Source organism: Macaca thibetana, chromosome 19, assembly GCF_024542745.1.
Source record: "Macaca thibetana thibetana isolate TM-01 chromosome 19, ASM2454274v1, whole genome shotgun sequence".
Classification (NCBI taxonomy): domain Eukaryota; kingdom Metazoa; phylum Chordata; class Mammalia; order Primates; family Cercopithecidae; genus Macaca; species Macaca thibetana.
The window spans coordinates 24921794-24941571 of NC_065596.1; the positions used below are offsets into that span (position 1 = coordinate 24921794).

The 19778-nt window shown below is 40.5% G+C and overlaps 1 protein-coding gene across 3 annotated transcripts; it reads left to right on the top strand.

Annotated features, from left to right (window-relative positions):
• The first annotated feature begins 4794 nt into the window (after positions 1-4794).
• On the top strand, positions 4795-17605 carry ZNF226 (zinc finger protein 226). Of its 3 annotated transcripts, XM_050772006.1 has the most exons (8): positions 4795-5110; positions 5719-5769; positions 7575-7651; positions 9769-9832; positions 10254-10309; positions 12020-12146; positions 13107-13199; positions 15418-17605. In XM_050772006.1, the coding sequence occupies exons 5-8, from the start codon at positions 10295-10297 to the stop codon at positions 17592-17594; spliced, it is 2412 nt and encodes an 803-aa protein (XP_050627963.1). In that variant the 5' UTR covers positions 4795-5110; positions 5719-5769; positions 7575-7651; positions 9769-9832; positions 10254-10294; the 3' UTR covers positions 17595-17605. The 3 variants fall into 3 exon arrangements, with proteins under 3 accessions (XP_050627963.1, XP_050627960.1, XP_050627962.1); XM_050772003.1 differs by lacking the exon at positions 7575-7651; XM_050772005.1 differs by lacking the exons at positions 7575-7651; positions 9769-9832.
• The last annotated feature ends 2173 nt before the right edge of the window (positions 17606-19778 follow it).

Genomic DNA, 19778 nt, shown 5'->3' on the forward strand with positions numbered 1-19778 from the left:
TGATAATTTTATAATTATTTGATAATTTTGATAATTTTTTCAAATGTATTATTTGGGCAAGATTGACATTTACCATGCTTTTCCCTATTCCCAGTAAACATGGGTTTAAGGAAGAGTGTTTTTCAGAATTTACACTGTATATCTCTGATCTGGAAGTTATATAATTGGAATTTATGATTATGAGATTAAACTACCAAAAAGACTAAGTAACATATCAATGATATCAATGAATTGTTTTAAATGGAAGTGTGTGTTCCTCCGTAATAAGTTGACTTTTGATATTTTCATTCTTGTATTGACCTGAAGCCATTAAAATGGTGGCAGGTATCTGTAATGACAGGATAAAGAAATAATATGGCCTTTGGAAGATCATAGACTATAGCCTTTGTAGCATAATGAAATCCATACATTTTTGTGAGTGAGTGTGTATGTACATGCATAAGATAATGTGTAAAGGATACTTTTTTTTTTTTTAGCAATTTTCTCTAGCAATGAGCATTTTGTGGTATTTTTCCATTTTATAATTCCATAAATTAATTTTAATTCCTTATTAAACATCAATATTACCAAAGCAGTAAATTATGTACATTAGAATTTTGAAAAGTGCTACATAATAATCCCTTACAATTAAAGCCTCAAAATGTGTTCTATATCATTATATGGCACATAAGATCATAAGTAATGGATTCTGAAAGCCAATTATAAAAACAAAAAAATTATCTGTCCAAATACGTGGATAAATGGGTGAGTGTGAACAACATTATCTTTGCAATTAATGCCTACTACACTTTTTTGTTGTTGTTGTTTTGAGATGGAGTCTCCCTCTGTTGCCCAGGCTGGAGTGCAGTGGCACAATCTTGGCTCACTGCAACCTCCGCCTCCTGAGTTCAAGCGATCCTCCTGCCTCAGCCTCCTGAGTAGCTGGAATTACGGGGCATGCCACCAACTAAGTTTTTTTTGTTTGTTTTGTTTGTTTGTTTGTTTGAGATGGAATCTCACTCTGTTGCCAGGCTGGAGTGGAGTGGTACAATCTCAGCTCACTGCATCCTCTGCCTCCTAGGTTCAAGCAATTCTGCCTCAGCCTCCTGAGTGGCTGGAACTACAGGCGTGCGCCACCACACCCAGCTAATTTTTGTATTTTTAGTAGAGACAGGGTTTCACCATGTTGGCCAGGATGGTCTCAATCTCTTGACCTTGTGATTTGCCCACCTCGGCATCCCAAAGTGCTGGGATTACCACCGTGAACCACCGCACCCAGCCTAAGTTTTGTATTTTTAGTAGAGACGGGGTTTCACCATGTTGGCCAGGCTGGTCTTGAGCTCCTGACCTCAAGTGATCTGCCCACCTCGGCCTCTCAAAGTGCCAGGATTACAGGCATGATCCGCTGTGCCCAGCCTCGCTTGCTACATCTTTTAAAGCAGTAATCCATAACACACAGAGAGAAAATCCCGGAAGTGAAAACAAAGTGGGATACATATGTTAGGGAAGTATGTTTAAAAAGGTTCACTGAGGAAAAGGTGTGCATAAGGGGAGAATATACTGCAATCCACTTACTGGATGTGGAACAAGTGAGGTCTAAGGGTGGGTTTGAATGCCATTCCACATTCCTTGGACATGATGGTGATATTTTCAGTATAGTGGATTAAAGCATGGGTCCCTACCCCCTGGGCCACAGACCCTGTTGGGAACAGGGCCAGACAGCAGAAGGTGAGCAGTGGGCAAGTGAGCAAAGCTGAGTTCTGCCTTCTGTCAGATCAGTGGCATGAGCCCTATTGTGAACTGTGCTTGTGAAGGACCTAGGTTGCAGCCAGGCGCAGTGGCTCATGCCCGTATTCCCAGCACTTTGGGAGGCAGAGGCGGGCAGATCACCTGAGGTCAGGAGTTGGAAACCAGCCTGACCAATACAGTGAAACCCCATCTCTACTAAAAATACAAAAATTAGCCGGGCGTGGTGGCAGGTGCCTGTAATCCCAGCTACTCAGGAGGCTGAGGCAGGAGAATCACTTGAACCCAGGAGATGGAGGTTGCAGTGAACCAAGGTCACGCCATTGCACTCCAGCCTGGGCAACAAGAGTGAAACTCTGTTAAAGAAAAAAAAAAATCTAAGTTGCTTGCCCCTTGTGAGAATAAAATGATAAATGTAATGTGCTTGAATCATCTCCAAACCATCCCCATCCCCTTCACCTCACCTTGTGGAAAAATATTGTCTTCTGCAAAGCTGGTCCCCTGTGCCAAAAAGGTTGGGAACTGCTGGATTAAAGGGCTTTACTCAATAAATTATATCTAAGTGGGGAGACTTTTTTCCACTATTGATTTTCTTCAGTATACCTTCACTGGATGCTTGCTAGTCATTAAGGTCCATGCTACCTCAATTTGCATGGTGTGCTGAGAATTGGTAATACCACCTTCACATTCTTGTAATTCACTAGGAGGACTCAAGACACCCTATGTTATCATAGTCAATATGATTTATTATAGTAAAATATATAAAGTAAGTTGAGCAAAGGGAAAATGTGCATGGGATGAAGTCCAGAAGAAATCAGGTACAAGCTTCCAATAATCCTCTTCCTGTGGAATCATTCATGATGTACTGTTTCTTCAGCATTGAATTGTAACATGTGAAATGTTTATCCAGGAAGCTCAATGGAGACTTAGTGCCCTAGGCACTGTGTTGTGTTTTGTTTGTTTTGTTCTGGAACTGGTCACATAGGCCAGCTTGGGCCAAAATTCTAGATTCCCAGAAGGAATTCAGCATAAATCACATTATACAAATAGCTGGGGCATGGTGAGCCACTCTTATCAGGGAATTCTGGAAATCTTCCTGAAATTCAAGTTCCTGAACACCAGTCAAGGACTAACCTTGTATCTTGTGCTGCTATAACAGAATACCACAGATTAGGTAATTTATAAACAATATAAATTTATCTGTCACAGTGCTTGAGGCTGGGAAGTCCATAGTGAAGATGCTGGCAGGTTTAATGTCTGGTGAGGGCTGCTGCTTTCTGCTTCCAATATGGCATCTAGTTGCTGCATCTTCTGGAGGAGACAGGTGCTATGTCCTCATATGGTGGGAGCAATGAAAGAGCAAGATGGGATTAAGTTTTAACAAGGTAACACCATCAAACTATAGCCTGTTGCAAGCAGGCCCTTTAAGTATAACAGCCTCAGGCCTATGTTAACTCTTTTCTGAACACAGGGCTTCAGAAATCCAGTACCTATATTCTTTTCTTTTTCTTTCTTTGTATGACCAGATACTACATTAGGTCATCTTCCTTCAAGGTAATTTGTAACCAAAACTAGTAGACTAAACCAAATAATTTCTTGCCCCTCCACCCCATAACTGATGACTGTAGGTACAGTCTACATCTACCTTCCTTGTGACCTGAGTCTTCAGGTTAGTCACAAGATAGCTGTAGAAACTGGGAGCTATCTGGCTTTATTTGTTTTTGGTTGGTGGTTGGTTGTTCACAGTCAAGAGGAGAGAACTGTCTCATTTCTAGTATTGTATAGTTCATGTCTCCCAAAATGCATGGCTACTCTAACTCCCATCCACACTCAAGATTAACTCCTTAGCTCTTACCTAGTATGCCCAGCCCTTGTGGGATAATTCAGTTTTGCCATCTGTGGGCTTGACTTTCCTGTTCATCTTTGACCCTTGGGATTTCCCTGTCTTAGCTTTGAGTTTAGCTACATTTTAACACTTAGGGGATACTGTCACATAACATTTTTGTGTCTTTGAAAAGATCCACGATATTGTGCAATGATTACCACTATCTAATCCTAGAACTCTTTCGTCTGCTCCCAAAAGAAACCCCCTACATGAGCTGGGTGTGGTGGTGCATGCCTGGAGTCTCAGCTACTCAGGGGGCTGATGGGGGAGGATCACTTGAGCCCAGGAATTTAAGGCTGCAGTATGCTATGATCATGCCTGTGAATAGCCACTGTACTTCATTCTGGGAAACATAACAAGACGCTGTCTCTAAAAAAGTAAGAAAAAAAAAACAAACCCTAGGTATTAACAGTCACTCCCCATTCCCAGCTACATCTCCCCAGGCCTGGAAACAACTAATTTACTTTCTGTCTCTATGGATTTGCCTATTCTGCACATTTGATACAAATGGAATCATACCACATATGGTTTCTTGTGTCTGGCTTCTTTCATTTGGCATAATGTCGTCAGAGTTCATCTATGTTGTAACATGAATCAGTATCTTGTTCATTCGCATTACTAAATATTGCATTATATGGATAGACCACATTTTGTTTATCCACTCATCAGTTGATGGACATTGGGTCGTATCCACTTTGACTATTATGACTAATGCTGCTATGAACTTTTCTAGAACAAGTTTTTGTGTGGACATGTTTCAGTTCTCTTGGGTATTTACTTAGGAGTGGAATTGCTGGCACATAGCCCAAGATTGGGTGCCAGCAGATTCAGTGTCTGGTGAGGTCCCGCTTTCTAAGTTATACATGGTCCTTCTGGCTGTGTCCTCACATAACTAAAGAGGCGAAGGAGCTCCCTCAGGCCACCTCTAAGAGAGCATTAATGCTAGTCATGAGGGCATTGCCCTTTTGATCTGATCACTTCCCATAGGTTCCACCTCCTAATACCATCATCTTGGGAGTTAGGATTTCAACATATGAATTTGGTGGGGGCCATAAAACACTCAGACCATAATAATACCTAAAGAGAAGTGAGGGATTCTGGGAAATGAAAACCAGGAGCTCAAGGTAGTTGAGTACTACCACATCAGAAGGTACTTCCACATCAGGTACTTCCACATCAGAAGGGTTGGATATTCCGGAAGTGTAGTCCAGGAGGGCGGTACTGTTCTGTTTTTCCCCCAACTCTAGCATTCTGTAATATGTAGTCCGGAGCTCCGTGTACTCGCACATACCTCAGCTACAGTTAAGGCTGTAAACATTTCCCCTGGAATCCTGGGAACTACAGTCCAATCGTTCCAGGTAGTTGTAGGCACTTCCGGCTCGAGGAAGGCAGTGCTGTGGAATTCTGGGAAGTGTAGTCCCGATGCTCTTGATAATTGCAGGCACTTCCGCCCAGGAAGACGACGTAGCAGCCATCTTTTCCCCGGCTCTGGTGATTCAGGTCAGCTTCTCAGGAACCTTTCAAACTTCCCCGAAATGGGCTTGTGTCAACAACTAGCGGTCTTTTGTTTGGAGAAAAAAAGGAGTAGCGGCAAAGAGCGGCGGTTTGAGGGGCCAGGATGGTCTTTTGCGTTTCCCTCGACGGAGCTTGTTTGCATTGGGGGCGTAGTGGCTTCGTGCGGTTGGGGTGATGCTTCGTCGGGTTTGAAGGTCTCTTGGGCTATTCGCTCCCTCATTGTGACTCCCCCACCTGATGAGCCAGCCCTACCACTTCATACAGTATCACACTGGGCGAGTTAGTTAATCCCCGTACCTTCGTTTGCTGTTCTGAAGGAAAATGAAAGCCATACCTTCCTAATGTTTTGAGAGAAAACGAGGTAGTACAAAAAGTTTAAAACTGCCTGGCACGTGAATTACCAATACTACTAAAATTTCCCTAGAAACTCCCATTTTGTAGCGAACTCCTGGGAGCCCATGAAGCTGGATTGCCTCTGACCTCTTTTTAGAAAGGAGAGGGTTGCTTCTAACTGGTACTGGGAGATGCCACTGTGATGTATCGGGGATGGAGACATAATTCTAGTTATTTCACAGCCCCTTTTTCTTCCCCAGCGCTGACTTCTCAAAAAGCACTGCACAGAGGAGGAGGCAGCAGAGCCCCATGTGAGTAAGATTTGTTATTATTCTTGTTTTATTCACATAAATCAGAGAATGTGTGGGTCATGTATTTAGGCATGAGAAGTGATTATAATTTAGCGTTAGTTGCTAAGTTCCATTCTAAGGGATTTATACAAATGAACACCTTTCCACTATACAGTGGCTCTGTGAAGTGATACTCTTTTTCCGAGGAGACTGGGACATAAGAACATAACTTGTTTGCTGATAGCCACCCAGCTAGTAGGAGGCAGAGCTAGCATTGAAAGCGAGACAGTCTGAGTCTAGACCTGAGTTTTCTTTGGTATGTTCTCCATGAGCCATAGGCAACTGGCTGGTATCATGTGAAAATAGGTTGGGACTTCACTCAAGGTTTGGGCTATTCTGTTAGTTTTAAAAAATAGTGGCTGGGCGCGCTGGCTCATGCCTGTAATCCCAGCACTTTGGGAGGCTGAGGCAGGCAGACCACTTGAGGCCAGGAGTTTGAGACGAGTTTGGCCAGCATGGCGAAACCCCATCTCTACTAAAAATAAAAAATTAGCCAGCCATGGTGGCAAACACCTGTAATCCCAGTAGCTTGGGAGGCTGGGACAGGCGAATCGCTTGAACCCGGGTGGCGAGGTTGCTGTGAGCTGAGATCACACTGCTGCACTCCAGCCTGGGCAACTGAGCAAGACTCTCAAAAACAGAAAAGAGTTTTTAAAAATAGTTTTCTTGGCCGGGCACGGTGGCTCACACCTGTAATCCTAGCACTTTGGGAGGCCGAGGCGGGCGGATCACGAGGTCAGGAGATCGAGACCATCCTGGCTAACACAGTGAAACCCTGTCTCTACTAAAAATAAAAAAAATAAAAAAATTAGCCAGGTGTGGTGGCGGGCGCCTGTAGTCCCAGCTACTCAGGAGGCTGAGGCAGAAGAATGGCGTGAACCCAGGAGGTGGAGCTAGAAGTGAGCTGAGATGGCGCCACTGCGCTCCAGCCTGGGCGACAAAGCGAGACTCCGTCTCAAAAAAAAAAAGTTTTCTCAATTATTAGTTTTATTTGTTTCAAATAATAGAGGTAACACATAATCATGCAAATACAGAAATATATTTTTAAAATGTAAATTCGCCATGACCTTAGGATATAAAGATAACAACTATAGTTTTAGTGCCTTTCTGTCAAGTTTTTCTTGTATATATTTCTGTTTATTAGGGGTTTTTTGGGGGGGCGGGACTGAGTACAATGCAACACTACTCAGCTGTTGTTCACAAAGCAGCAACGTTGGCATCACCCATTCTTGAGCCCTACCCAAGACCTTCTGATTTAGCATTTTTGCAGATAGGACCCAGAAATCTGCATTTCAACAAGATCCCAGGGCGATTAAGGTGCAAGTTAAAGTTTGAGAAGCTCAGGAAAAGGTCTTATCTGGAAACTCAGGACTAGAAAACTGACCCTGCCAGATGTCACAGATAAAACTGAGCTGGCCATACGAGAACCCTACTCAGTCCAGTGATTTTCTTTCCCACTAAATATTAACTGTCAAGTTTCTTTGCAAAAACCATGACATGAGTAGAAGGCAGCTGGCAAGTCTAGAGTCACAATGGAGGGACTTAGTGTCCTGAAGATCTATTTCTCCCAGGCTTTGGGGAGTAGATTCCTTGCCATCTTTGGTTCTGGAGGCCTTCTGTCTGAAGTGGGAAGATTAGCTACCTAGTTATTGTTAATTTAACATTAGATATCATTGCCATAGTTGTCATCATCGTCACGTCATCGTTATTATTGTGATTAATGACTGTTTCCTAATTTAACCTTTTTTTTTTTTTTTTGGAGACAGAGTTTCACATTTGTTGCCCAGGCTGGAGTACAATGGTGTGATCTTGACTCACTGCAACCTCTGCCTCCCAGGTTCAGGTGATTCTCCTGCCTCAGCCTCCTGAACAGCTGGGATTACAGGCATCCGCCACCATGCTCAGCTAATTTTTTTGTATTTTTAGTAGCGATGAGGTTTCTCCGTGTTGGCGAGGCTGGTCTCGAACTCCTGACCTCAGGTGATCCACCCACCTCGGCCTCCCAAATATTGGGATTATGGGCATGAGCCACCATGCCCAGCCAACTTTTTTTTTTTTTTAAATATAATTTCAAACTTACAGAAAAGCTGCAAAAATCATAGTATAAGGAAATCTCATATGCTTTTCACCCAGATTCATCAGTTGTTTATGTTTTGCCTGTTTGCTCTGTTAATGACCATCATCAGCCAGATATCACCAGGAACATACCTGTAACCGAAGACAGTTAAGTTTGTTTTAGCTTGCTGCATCCAAGGAGCCCACACATGCATGGGGTGTCTTGGTAGGAGGCAATTAGTAAGGGCCTGGTTATAGGGTTTTGGTTTATGTTAGCTGAGTTGGGGAGAGTTTTAGGCTATGGGTTTGTTCTGGATTGGATGCTGTCAAAAAGCAGCAGCAATTTGATCAGGCTATTTTAATTTTTATGTAGGAGGTGGGGAAATAACGAGACTGGAGTTGTTACTAATAACAAAGTGGTCATGTTAGATGGAGGAGGCAATTATTTGGCTATTTTTGTCGTTGTAGAATGTATTTCTCTCTGAGTTATAAGCTGTCTTGTTTTTTTCTTTTTCACCATGATCACTGAGTAGACCTGTCTCATTCTTGTTGACAAATTGAAAACACCAGGTTCTGGCTATTGCTGCTGTTAGTTGTCAAAGCAGTTTTTTTTGTTTTTGTTTTTGTTTTTTTTGTCTTTTTGCTTTCACAACTTTGTCATACTTACATTTTGTTTTTGTCTTTTTGCTGAAGCATTTAAGAGCAAGCTAGAGATAGTGATCAAAATGAAATTAGTTACATTGCTAACTTACTGTTATCTAATCCACAGTTTGTAGTTAAATTTATTCCATTTTCCCATTAAAGACTTTGAAAGTCATTTCTTCCCTCAGGTGAGTTTCCCGTCTAATTGTATGCATTGCACTGTTTTTGTTTCATTAGTCACCTTTAGTCTAGAATGATTCCTTAGACTTTCTTTTTTGCTCTTGATATCTTTGTAGAGTATTGAGAAATTATTTTGTAAAATGCTCTTTTTTTTTTGTTTCCTTAATATTTATTCATGATTAAATTCAAGCTATGCGTTGTCAGCAGAGATGCCATCAAAGTAGGCATCCTTCTCAGTGCATCATAGGAGAAGTCAAATGTTGGTTTGTGAGTTTGTCCCACTAGTGGTCTCAACTTTGTTTTTTTGGATAAAATGTCTGCCAGGTTACCTTTTTCCTTTTGCACTTAATACTTTGAGACTATGTAGCCGTCTTATTCCTCACCAAACTTTCACCAGTTTTTAGCATCTATTGATGATGTTCTGGTTATCTTTCATTCTACCTTTATTAGTTTATCTGTTTTACTATAGGAGCTTTCTCTTGTCACCCATTTATTACACATTCTTTTATTTGTAACAATATAGAGTAATGTTCCTCCTGTTTCCTTTTTTTTGAGACAGAGTCTCACTCAGTCACCCAGGCTGGAGTGCAGTGGGACAATCTCAGCTCTCTGCAACCTCTGCCTCCTGGGTTCAAGCAATTCTCGTGCCTCAGCTTCCCAAGTAGCTGGGATTACAGGCACCTGCCACCATGTCCAGCTAATTTTTGTCTTTTTAGTAAAGACAGGGTTTCATCATGTTGACCAGGCTTGTCTTCAACTCCTGACTAAGTGATCTGTTTGTCTCGGTTTCCCAAAGTGCTAGTAGGATTACAGGCATGAACCACTGTGTCTGGCCAGGTTCCTGCCTTTTTAATTTAAGTTAGGTGTGGATTGTCAAACTGTGTTTTTTAATTGCAGTATCTTAGGTTTTATTAGTTCAGTGTTAGCAAATTATTGGAAAGACAGAAGATGTTTTTCAGAAGTTGTAAGACACTTTCACGTGACATAGCAACAACCTGTGAACTCCAGCTATAATATTCTATTGATGGAAATTATATTTTTAAGGATAATTTCAAACCATAGACTATCTTCTACTTATTGCAGTTGCAAAGAAATAAGGTACCTGACTGTGTTGTAAGAGCTTTCTACCTTCCAGCAATCCAATGAGGTTGGTACTGTTGTTATTTGCCACTTGTAGATGACAGAAGTAAGGCAAAGAGATGTTAGTAATTTCCCCAAGGTGATGCTTCTAGTGAGTACCCTGTCGGGATTTTAACCCTTGCATATCAATTCCAGAGCCTACTGTGCTTATATTGTCTCAATTTATACCATACTCAGAATAAGAATTACTAGGGTGGAATGACAGGCATGTGGGCAGTGAAGCCACTGTATGGTTAGCCTGGTTCTGAACTACTACTGAAAGGGGTAGATGGATATCTAGGATCCATGTCATAATCTGCTTAAAAGCCACATAAAGCTGCAGCTACCCCAAGAAGCACACACCTTTGCTAATTCCTAAACAGCAGCCACATGGATTAGCAACATACTTGCCCAGTTTTCATTTACTTCTCTCTTCTTTCCTCGTTCAGCTTCTTAGGACTCTGCACTTCCCCAGAAGGAAGAATTAAAAATGAATATGTTCAAGGTGAGTAAAACTTGCCTTTCCCGCCTGTTAAAAATACCATTTTAGTACTTAGAGATGGGACCAGGTTTTTCTTTTTCAAGTAAGAGTCAAGGCATTTGAGGACCTGTTGAGTGTGCTAGGTGCTTATTTTGTCCCGTTTAAGTTTAGCTGGTTTTGGTTTTAGTTTTATTTCATCATTTTTATTTTACAAATAAAAGTAGAAAAATTAATAGAATGATGGGCGGGTGCAGTGGCTCACACTTGTAATCCCAGCACTTTGGGAGGCTGAGGCAGGGGGTGGGATCACTTGAGGTCAGGAGTTTGAGACCAGCCTGGCCAACATAGTGAAACCCCATCTTTACTGAAAATACAAAAATTAGCCAGGTGTAGTGGCACACACTTGTAATCCAAGCTACTCAGTTGACTGAGGCAGGACAATCACTTAAATTTGGAAGGCAGAGGTTGCAGTGAGCCGAGATCGTGCCACTGTACTCCAGCCTGGCCAGTAGAGCGAGACGCCGTCTCAAAAAAAAAAAAAAAAAAAGGAAAAATTAATAGAAATGACAAATACCTTATTTCTGCAATCTCTTCATTGTATGTACTCGTAATTATATATTTGCATTCATAACATAGATATAATTTTACATTTCTTAAATTTAATATGTAAGATTCATTTTTGTTGTATTTCTATCAAATTTATGTATCCAGTTTTTAAACTATTCTCTCTATATAGACAGTTAGTGTAGAATTTTTTACTATTTTAGGAACTATAGTGTTAGTTTTCTTGCATTTAACTTTTTCTGAAAAAATCAATTTTGAAAAATACTGCCTTTTAAAATGTGTAACATTAGGTATTCAGAATTGAAAAGGTATATGTTTTGTGTGTGGTACTTCCGATGTTTTTTGATAGAATATTCAAATATGGCACAATGCGTCAAGATTTAACAACTGCTTCACACAGAAAAAATATTAGACTTTTTTTACTCCAAGAGCTAGATTCTGTCTTCCCCCTGCCTCAGCCATACCCTGTGTGTTTACTAGTCTTTTTCCCTTTGAATATTTTTTTAGTCAAAGTGTAATATGTGACCTTAATTTAAAATGCCTAGTGGTAGGAAAGGATTTGCCAAGCACTTACACTGTGCCCCTATATTGATATCTCACAGCAACTACGAGGAGGTTCTTTGTTTTGTCTTCGTTTTAAACATAAATAGAAAAGGGATTGTGAAGAATGAGGAACCTGCTCAAGTTCACATGGAAAACTAAAGATCCAGGATCAGTGTATTACATTCAAGTGAAAGACCAAGACAGGAGGACAGAGAGAAAGAGTCTTTCATTCAGAAACCTGACATGCCCTTTACATTTATTTCCACATGTAGTACTGCTTCCCACCTCAGTAGGAAGACAGGTGCTATCAAACACTGTTGGGACTAAATTGGTAAACCTTTCTGGGGAAATTGGCAATGTTTTAGGTTCAGTAGGTAACAGTTCTAGGAAATGCCCTTATAAGAGTACTCACTGAGAGCATCCAGTAAATATACAAAGCTTTCTTTTTCATAGCAGCACTTTTGGTAAGTCAGTATATGGCATTTGCAAGACAGGAGAAGGGCTGGGAAATCTACAAACGTCGCGGCATCCAGAACAACTTTGCACCTGTTCTCTTCACCTTCTCAGTGTTACCCATCTTCCAGTGGACATTGGTTGTAAGATTGAGGTCATGTGTTTTTGTCGTAGGAAGCAGTGACCTTCAACGACGTGGCTGTGGCCTTCACAGAGGAGGAGTTGGGGCTGCTGGGCCCTGCCCAGAGGAAGCTGTACCGAGATGTGATGGTGGAGAACTTTAGGAACCTGCTGTCAGTGGGTGAGGACAGCCTCCCTCTGGAGTATCTTTGTGACCTTGGAGTTTTAAGGCTTTGTGGCCCTTGAAATGGTTCCCTGAGTGTGGAAACCTGACTTTCCTAATTTTTATGGGATGCAGAGACACTGGATGTTTCTGATCTTTCTGAACAGAGTATTTTAGGTCTTTTTCATTTGTGTTTTATAGAAGAACTATAAATGAACAGAATATTGCTATGCTTTGTCTATTCTTTTTCATATTTTACACCTGTCCCATTATTGAATTATAAAACCAATTTATTGAATACCGCCAGCAGATTTCAATGAAATGAAATAGGGTAGAAAATACTAGAACTCCTTAGGAAGAATGGCGCACACTGCAGCAAAAACTGGCCAATTTCTTGACTGATGTGAGAACTAATGGGAGGAGATTTAATGAAAACAGACAATAGTTTAAAATAGATTATTCAAACTTGGTTTTCATAATATGTATCTATGCATGTGTGTCTGGGTTATGAAATAAATGGTGTTTCTTTACTGAGTCACAATTTAAATAAAGGTTTGAAAAACACTGCTGGCCGGGCGTGGTGGCTCAAGCCTGTAATCCCAGCACTTTGGGAGGCCGAGACGGGTGGATCACGAGGTCAGGAGATCGAGACCATCCTGGCTAACACGGTGAAACCCCGTCTCTACTAAAAAAATACAAAAAACTAGCCGGGCGAGGTGGTGGGTGCCTGTAGTCCCAGCTACTCGGGAGGCTGAGGCAGGAGAATGGCGTGAACCTGGGAGGCGGAGCTTGCAGTGAGCTGCGATCCGGCCACTGCACTCCAGCCTGGGCGAGAGAGCCATACTCCGTCTCAAAAAAAAAAAAAAAAAAAGAAAAACACTGCTTTCAGTGTCTTGAATATGCAGTTGCAGCTCAGATTTCCAGTGTATTTTAACTCTAATATGTTCATTTTCAACTTGTGATTTGGCATTTTCACAGGGCATCAACCCTTCAAACAAGATGTATCACCTATAGAAAGAAATGAGCAGCTTTGGATAGTGACGACAGCAACCCAAAGACAGAGAAATTTAGGTAAAAACCAAACAGTTGTGAGTGCTTATAGTTAACTGTCCATCTGCTTTGCTTTTCATCAGCCTTGTTGCCATCACCTGGTCCAAATTGCCACATCTCTTTCCTGGATTATTGCAACACCCTTCATACCGCTTGCCCTGCTCCCACCCCTCTCCTCTTACAGTCTGTTTTCTAAGTGACAGCCAAAGTGAGTTTTTGTTACCTTGTGTCAGACTATGTTGCTGTTCTGCTCAAAATTATCTGTAACTTATTTTACATAGAGTAAAATCCACTTAATGTGACTGACAGAGTCCTACATGGTGTGCTCTTCATCCCCCACTACCTCTCTAAATATATCTCGTATACTCTCTCTCTCTCTCTGAATTCCAGCCACATTGTCCTCCCTCTTGCTTTTCAGACCTATCAAGGATGCTTCTGCCTCACAGCCCTGTGTGTGTTCTTCTCTCTGCCTGAAATAATATTTCACCTATAAGCCTTCTGGTCTTTTCCTCATTCAGTTCTTTGCTCAGCTTTAGTATTATAAGAAAGGCCTCCTCTGACCACCCTATTAAAAACACAGTCTTTTCCTTTACTCTCTGTGCACTGCCTTATATTGTGTGTAAGCACTGATCATCACCTCATATATGCTTTCGTTTAGTGACTTACCACCTGTGTCTCCTCACTGGAGTGTAATCTCCAGGAGGGGAGGAATTTTATCTATTTGTTGCTGTCTCTTCAGTACTTAGAATAGTCCTAGTATATGGCAGAGACACTATAAACATTAGTTGAATAAATAAATGAGTTAATGGAAATCTGTCTTCCATGGAGCTAATAGGTGGTGAACAAATCAGCATAAATAAGGGATATTGCAAAGTATTTTTTGTCTTCCAATAAATTCCTAATCTAATTTAATTTCTCTTTGTGTATGAGTGTCTGTGTTTGTATATTTGCATGTGTTTGCCTGTCTATACAAGTTGACCCATATCTTAGGGAACCTAGCATCATAGCTGTAACCAAACTGAATAACATGCTTTCCTTACGACTTTCTTTGAGTATTTGTAGCAGAGCATATTCATCGGGGAGGGAATATTTTCAAATACAGACTTTTATTTTCTATTTCTTAGGTATTCCCCCATAGAAGGGAATAAAATTCGATTTTCTTATCCATTATATCAGGAAAGAAAAAGTAAAACTAAAAGTCAGGACATGAGCATTAGCCTTTTCCTTAAAAAGTTTGCACAGTTGGCATCCCATTTGCTTCTTCCAAAGTCCACTCTCATAAAAAGAAATGGATCTTACATTGTTGCCTCTCAAACATTTATATTGTGTAGGCTTATATGTATGTCTTTAGAAGGCCTTTTATGTAATGACACCATTACTGCTTGTGATTATTCTGATATGATACTTTATCTGATTTTTTTCCTAAATATCACAAGCTATTAAATTTATTTCACGATTCACTAATAGACCACTTTGTCAATTTGGAAAACATTCTTGTTAAAGACAAATATATCTACATCTAGAAACTTTCCATACCTTTCTTTCAAAGAGACAACATTCTTTGCTAACCTTCCAATTTTGACTCAATGCAAAAGCCTTAGAAGGATCCAGTGCATAGGTCTTCATGCTTTGCTTTCACCCCAAGTGATTATCACCTTTGATTTTTCTCTTCAGCAATAACTCACTTGGTGTACCCCTGCCTCAGGTACAGCTTTTCAACTTTGCAGCAAAACTGTACTTTCCAGTTCTTTTTCTATTTCACATACCTTACTTGTAAAAGCTCTTTTGCTCTATGACCTGGCTCAAACTTAAACTTGGATTTGAAGTTAGAAGAACTATCAGAAGTCAAACAAGGATTCATACATGCATACATTCCTTGAGTGACTGTTAATAACTGCCATGCAATAACTTCTGGGCTGTGGTTGTAAACTGTGAGCACTACAAAATGTTTTTCCTTATTGATACCATATTATGGTAGGAAAGACATGGGATTAAAAATTTAGTATGTCAGTAGTTGTGTTTTTAAATGGGTTTCATTAGTGCTTAGCAATTGGGAGCTTGGTGGACCATCTCTTGGTTTCTGTCAGTATGTAAACCAGAAACTTCAAATGTGTTGAAAAAGATGAGCAGAACTATCCCGAGGCTCATTAAAGTCTTTTAATCTGTCCTCAGTGAGAAATCTTAAATCTTTGAACAAAAAAATTCACTGTCTATCTCTCTGAATTCTTTGTCCTTACAGGAGAGAAAAATCAAAGTAAGTTAGTGACTATTCAAGACAGAGAATCAGAAGAAGAGCTTTCTTGCTGGCAAATCTGGCAACAAATTGCAAATGACTTAACCAGGTGTCAAGACTCCATGATCAATAATTCTCAATTTCACAAACAAGGTGATTTCCCTTGCCAGGTAGGGGCAGAACTGTCTGTTCAAATTTCCGAAGATGAGAACTATACAGTAAATAAAGCAGATGGTCCCAGTGATACTGGGAATCCAGAGTTTCCTATCTTGAGAACCCAGGATTCTTGGAGGAAAACATTCCTGACTGAGTCACAGAGATTGAACAGAGATCAGCAAATTTCCATAAAAAATAAATTATGTCAATGTAAGAAGGGTGTTGATCCCATCAGTTGGATTTCACATCATGATGGTCATAGAGTACACAAAAGTGACAAGTCTTATAGACCCAATGATTACAAAAAAGACAACATGAAGATTTCGACATTGGATCAGAATAGCATGATTCACACAGGACAGAAATCTTACCAGTGTAATGAGTGTAAAAAACCCTTCAGTGATCTCTCCAGCTTTGATCTTCATCAGCAGTTACAATCAGGAGAGAAGTCTCTTACATGTGTTGAACGTGGAAAAGGCTTCTGTTACAGCCCAGTTCTTCCTGTTCATCAGAAAGTACATGTGGGAGAAAAACTTAAGTGTGATGAGTGTGGTAAGGAATTCAGTCAGGGCACTCATCTACAGACCCATCAGAAAGTCCACGTGATAGAGAAACCATACAAATGTAAGCAATGTGGGAAAGGTTTCAGTCGTAGATCAGCACTTAATGTTCATTGTAAGGTCCACACGGGAGAGAAACCTTATAATTGTGAGGAGTGTGGGAGGGCCTTCAGTCAGGCCTCTCATCTTCAGGACCATCAGAGACTCCACACTGGGGAGAAGCCATTCAAATGTGATGCATGTGGTAAGAGCTTCAGTCGGAATTCACATCTTCAGTCCCATCAAAGAGTTCATACAGGAGAGAAACCATACAAATGTGAGGAGTGTGGTAAGGGCTTCATTTGTAGCTCAAATCTTTACATTCATCAGAGAGTCCACACAGGAGAAAAACCCTATAAATGTGAGGAATGTGGTAAAGGCTTTAGTCGGCCTTCAAGTCTTCAGGCCCATCAGGGAGTCCACACTGGAGAGAAGTCATACATATGTACTGTATGTGGGAAAGGCTTTACTCTGAGTTCAAATCTTCAAGCCCATCAGAGAGTCCACACTGGAGAGAAGCCATACAAATGCAGTGAGTGTGGGAAGAGCTTCAGGAGGAACTCCCATTATCAAGTTCATCTAGTGGTCCACACAGGAGAGAAACCCTACAAATGTGAGATATGTGGGAAGGGCTTCAGTCAAAGTTCATATCTTCAAATCCATCAGAAGGCCCACAGTGTAGAGAAACCTTTTAAGTGTGAGGAGTGTGGGCAGGGTTTCAATCAGAGCTCACGACTTCAGATTCACCAGCTGATCCATAAGGGTGAGAAACCATACAAATGTGAAGAGTGTGGCAAGGGATTTAGTCGTAGAGCAGATCTTAAAATTCACTGTAGGATCCACACAGGAGAGAAACCATATAATTGTGAGGAGTGTGGGAAGGTCTTCAGGCAGGCCTCAAATCTTTTGGCCCATCAGAGAGTCCACAGTGGAGAAAAACCATTCAAATGTGAAGAGTGTGGGAAGAGTTTTGGTCGGAGTGCACATCTTCAAGCCCATCAAAAAGTCCACACTGGAGAAAAGCCATACAAATGTGATGAGTGTGGGAAGGGCTTCAAGTGGAGCTTGAATCTTGACATGCATCAGAGGGTGCACACGGGAGAAAAACCATATAAATGTGGGGAGTGTGGTAAGTACTTCAGTCAGGCATCAAGTCTTCAACTTCATCAGAGTGTCCACACAGGAGAGAAACCATACAAATGTGATATGTGTGGTAAAGTCTTCAGTCGGTCTTCACAACTACAGTCTCATCAGAGAGTTCACACTGGGGAAAAACCTTATAAATGTGAGATATGTGGTAAGAGCTTCAGTTGGCGATCGAATCTTACAATTCATCACAGAATCCATGTTGGTGATAAATCCTATAAAAATAATAGGGGTGGTAAGAACATCAGAGAATCCACACAGGAAAAAAAATCCATAAAATGATTATTTGTGAAGACTCGTGTCATTTGAATTCTTCCAATTATCAAGTCTCAGAAAATTACTAAAGTCAGTGTTTCAGCCATAGCTTGTCTTGTCCCAGTGGTTCAAAGACAATAAAACAATCTTTATGATTAGCATAGCAAGGGCTTTAGTCAGAACCTTGACCTTTATAAAATGTCACTTAGAAGAGGGGTGTTAGAGTAAGATTTTTCTCAGGCCTTTTACAACATGGTGGACATGCCAAAATTGTGTCCACTAGGATGTTAACTCCATAAAGGCGGAGACTTTGTTCACTACTGAATCTACATAATCTTACCATTGCCATATACTTCACAGGTGCTCAATATTTGTTAATAGGAAACATTTTTGAAAATTATGTTGAGATCACCTCCAGAATATCTTGAATTTGTAAACAGGAAACAAAGTAGCCTTAATAAGATTTAAGTCAGACAATTGAAATGTAGAAAACCACTCAATACTGAACTCTCCAATGTTAAGTTGATATTGTCTTGTGATTAGATCCTGTCTTTTAGCCTCACTAATCAAGTTGAGTACTATCTTCCCAGACGTCTAGTTTTCTACTGGTTTTATGTAGTATAGATTCAATTATCTTTTGTAAGAGATAACTTTGTTCATCTTGTAATAAGTGGATGCTACATACTACACTTATGTTTTCAACACTGTTAAGGCAGGGGTTTAAGTGTCAGAGTTGCTAATGACAAACATTTTTTAGTAGATGTTGAATTTATCATTGGTTTTTTCACATTTTCATTCAGGCTTTGACATGATTGCCTTCTAAGGGCTTTAGCATTACTTTAATCAGAACTTAGTTTGAGGCTATTGCAGATTTCTTTTGTCAACTTCTCTCTCCCATATTCTGAGAAAAAGGACAAAATATTTAACATTTGATAAATTTCATCCAAAATTGATTTTTGGAACGTGACTGACTTACCTTTTCCTAGTGGTGGCAGTGAAAAAAATGCTTTTGGAAGAGAAGTTAGTATGTATCAATATAGAATGTGCATCTCTTTTTTCTGGAATTCATAGAATAGGAATTTTTGATTAGGAGATTCAAATAGAAAATGTGAGTAACACAGCAGTGTGTTGCTGAATTTGTAAAAATAGAAATAATTTTTTATATAGTAAAAATCCTTGAAAATGATGGCCACATTTTATAACAGCAAAGTGTAATGGTTTAGTTTAAGAACATCATAGGCCGGGTGTGGTGGCTCATGCCCATAATCCCTGTACTTCGGGAGGCCAAGGTGGGTGGATGACCTAAGGTCAGGAGTTCAAGACCAACCTGGCCAACATGGTGAAACCCTGTCTCTACTAAAAATACAAAAGGTAGCTGGGTGTGGTGGTGCATGCCTGTAATCCCAGCTACTTGGGGTGCTGAGGCAGGAGAATTGCTTGAACCTGGGAGGCGGAAGTTGCAGTGAGTCGAGATGTTGCCACTGCACTCTAGCCTGGGCAATAGAGTGAGACTCAATCTTAAAAAAAAAAAAAAAAAATCACATACCTTAAATTCTTGTGTGTCCATGTGAGTGAACAGTGCATCTAGTGATGTGACAGTCTATCCTATGCCCCAACAGCTTCGAAGAGAATGCAGGAATTTTTTCACATTTAACTTCTATATTTTATTTTTTTCACTGAGCATTGGTTTTATAGTAAAATACTGTTAGTTTACAGTAACATAGTAAAACTAAAATATAGTTTGAAAAATTACTAGAAGATATTAATCCCTTACAGTTAAGAAATCTTGTGTCGTCATATAGTATATAAGGCCAAAATTAAAGAATGGAACTCTGGAAATCAATTATAAACACTTGTTCAAAGATGCGGATGCATTGGTGAGAGTGAATATATATTTGCAATGAATGCATTTGAACCTTCTTACGTGCAAATCTGTGCAATCAATACGGTTTTAGTGTAATTCCAGTAGTAGGAATGTTGCTTAGTTCTTGACAGACTTACTCACTGGTTGAATGGATAGATAACCCAGGGCACTGGCTTGTCTTTTTAAGTGCTTGATCTGATTGGGGGAAATGGCTGGGCCTTTCTAGGTACTGTATGGCAAGGAAAATCAAGTTGTGGAAAAAAGAAATAATAAAATTTACAAAGAGGCCAGGTGCGGTTGCTTGCGCCTGTAATCCCAGGACTTTGGATGGCCGAGGCAGCTGGATC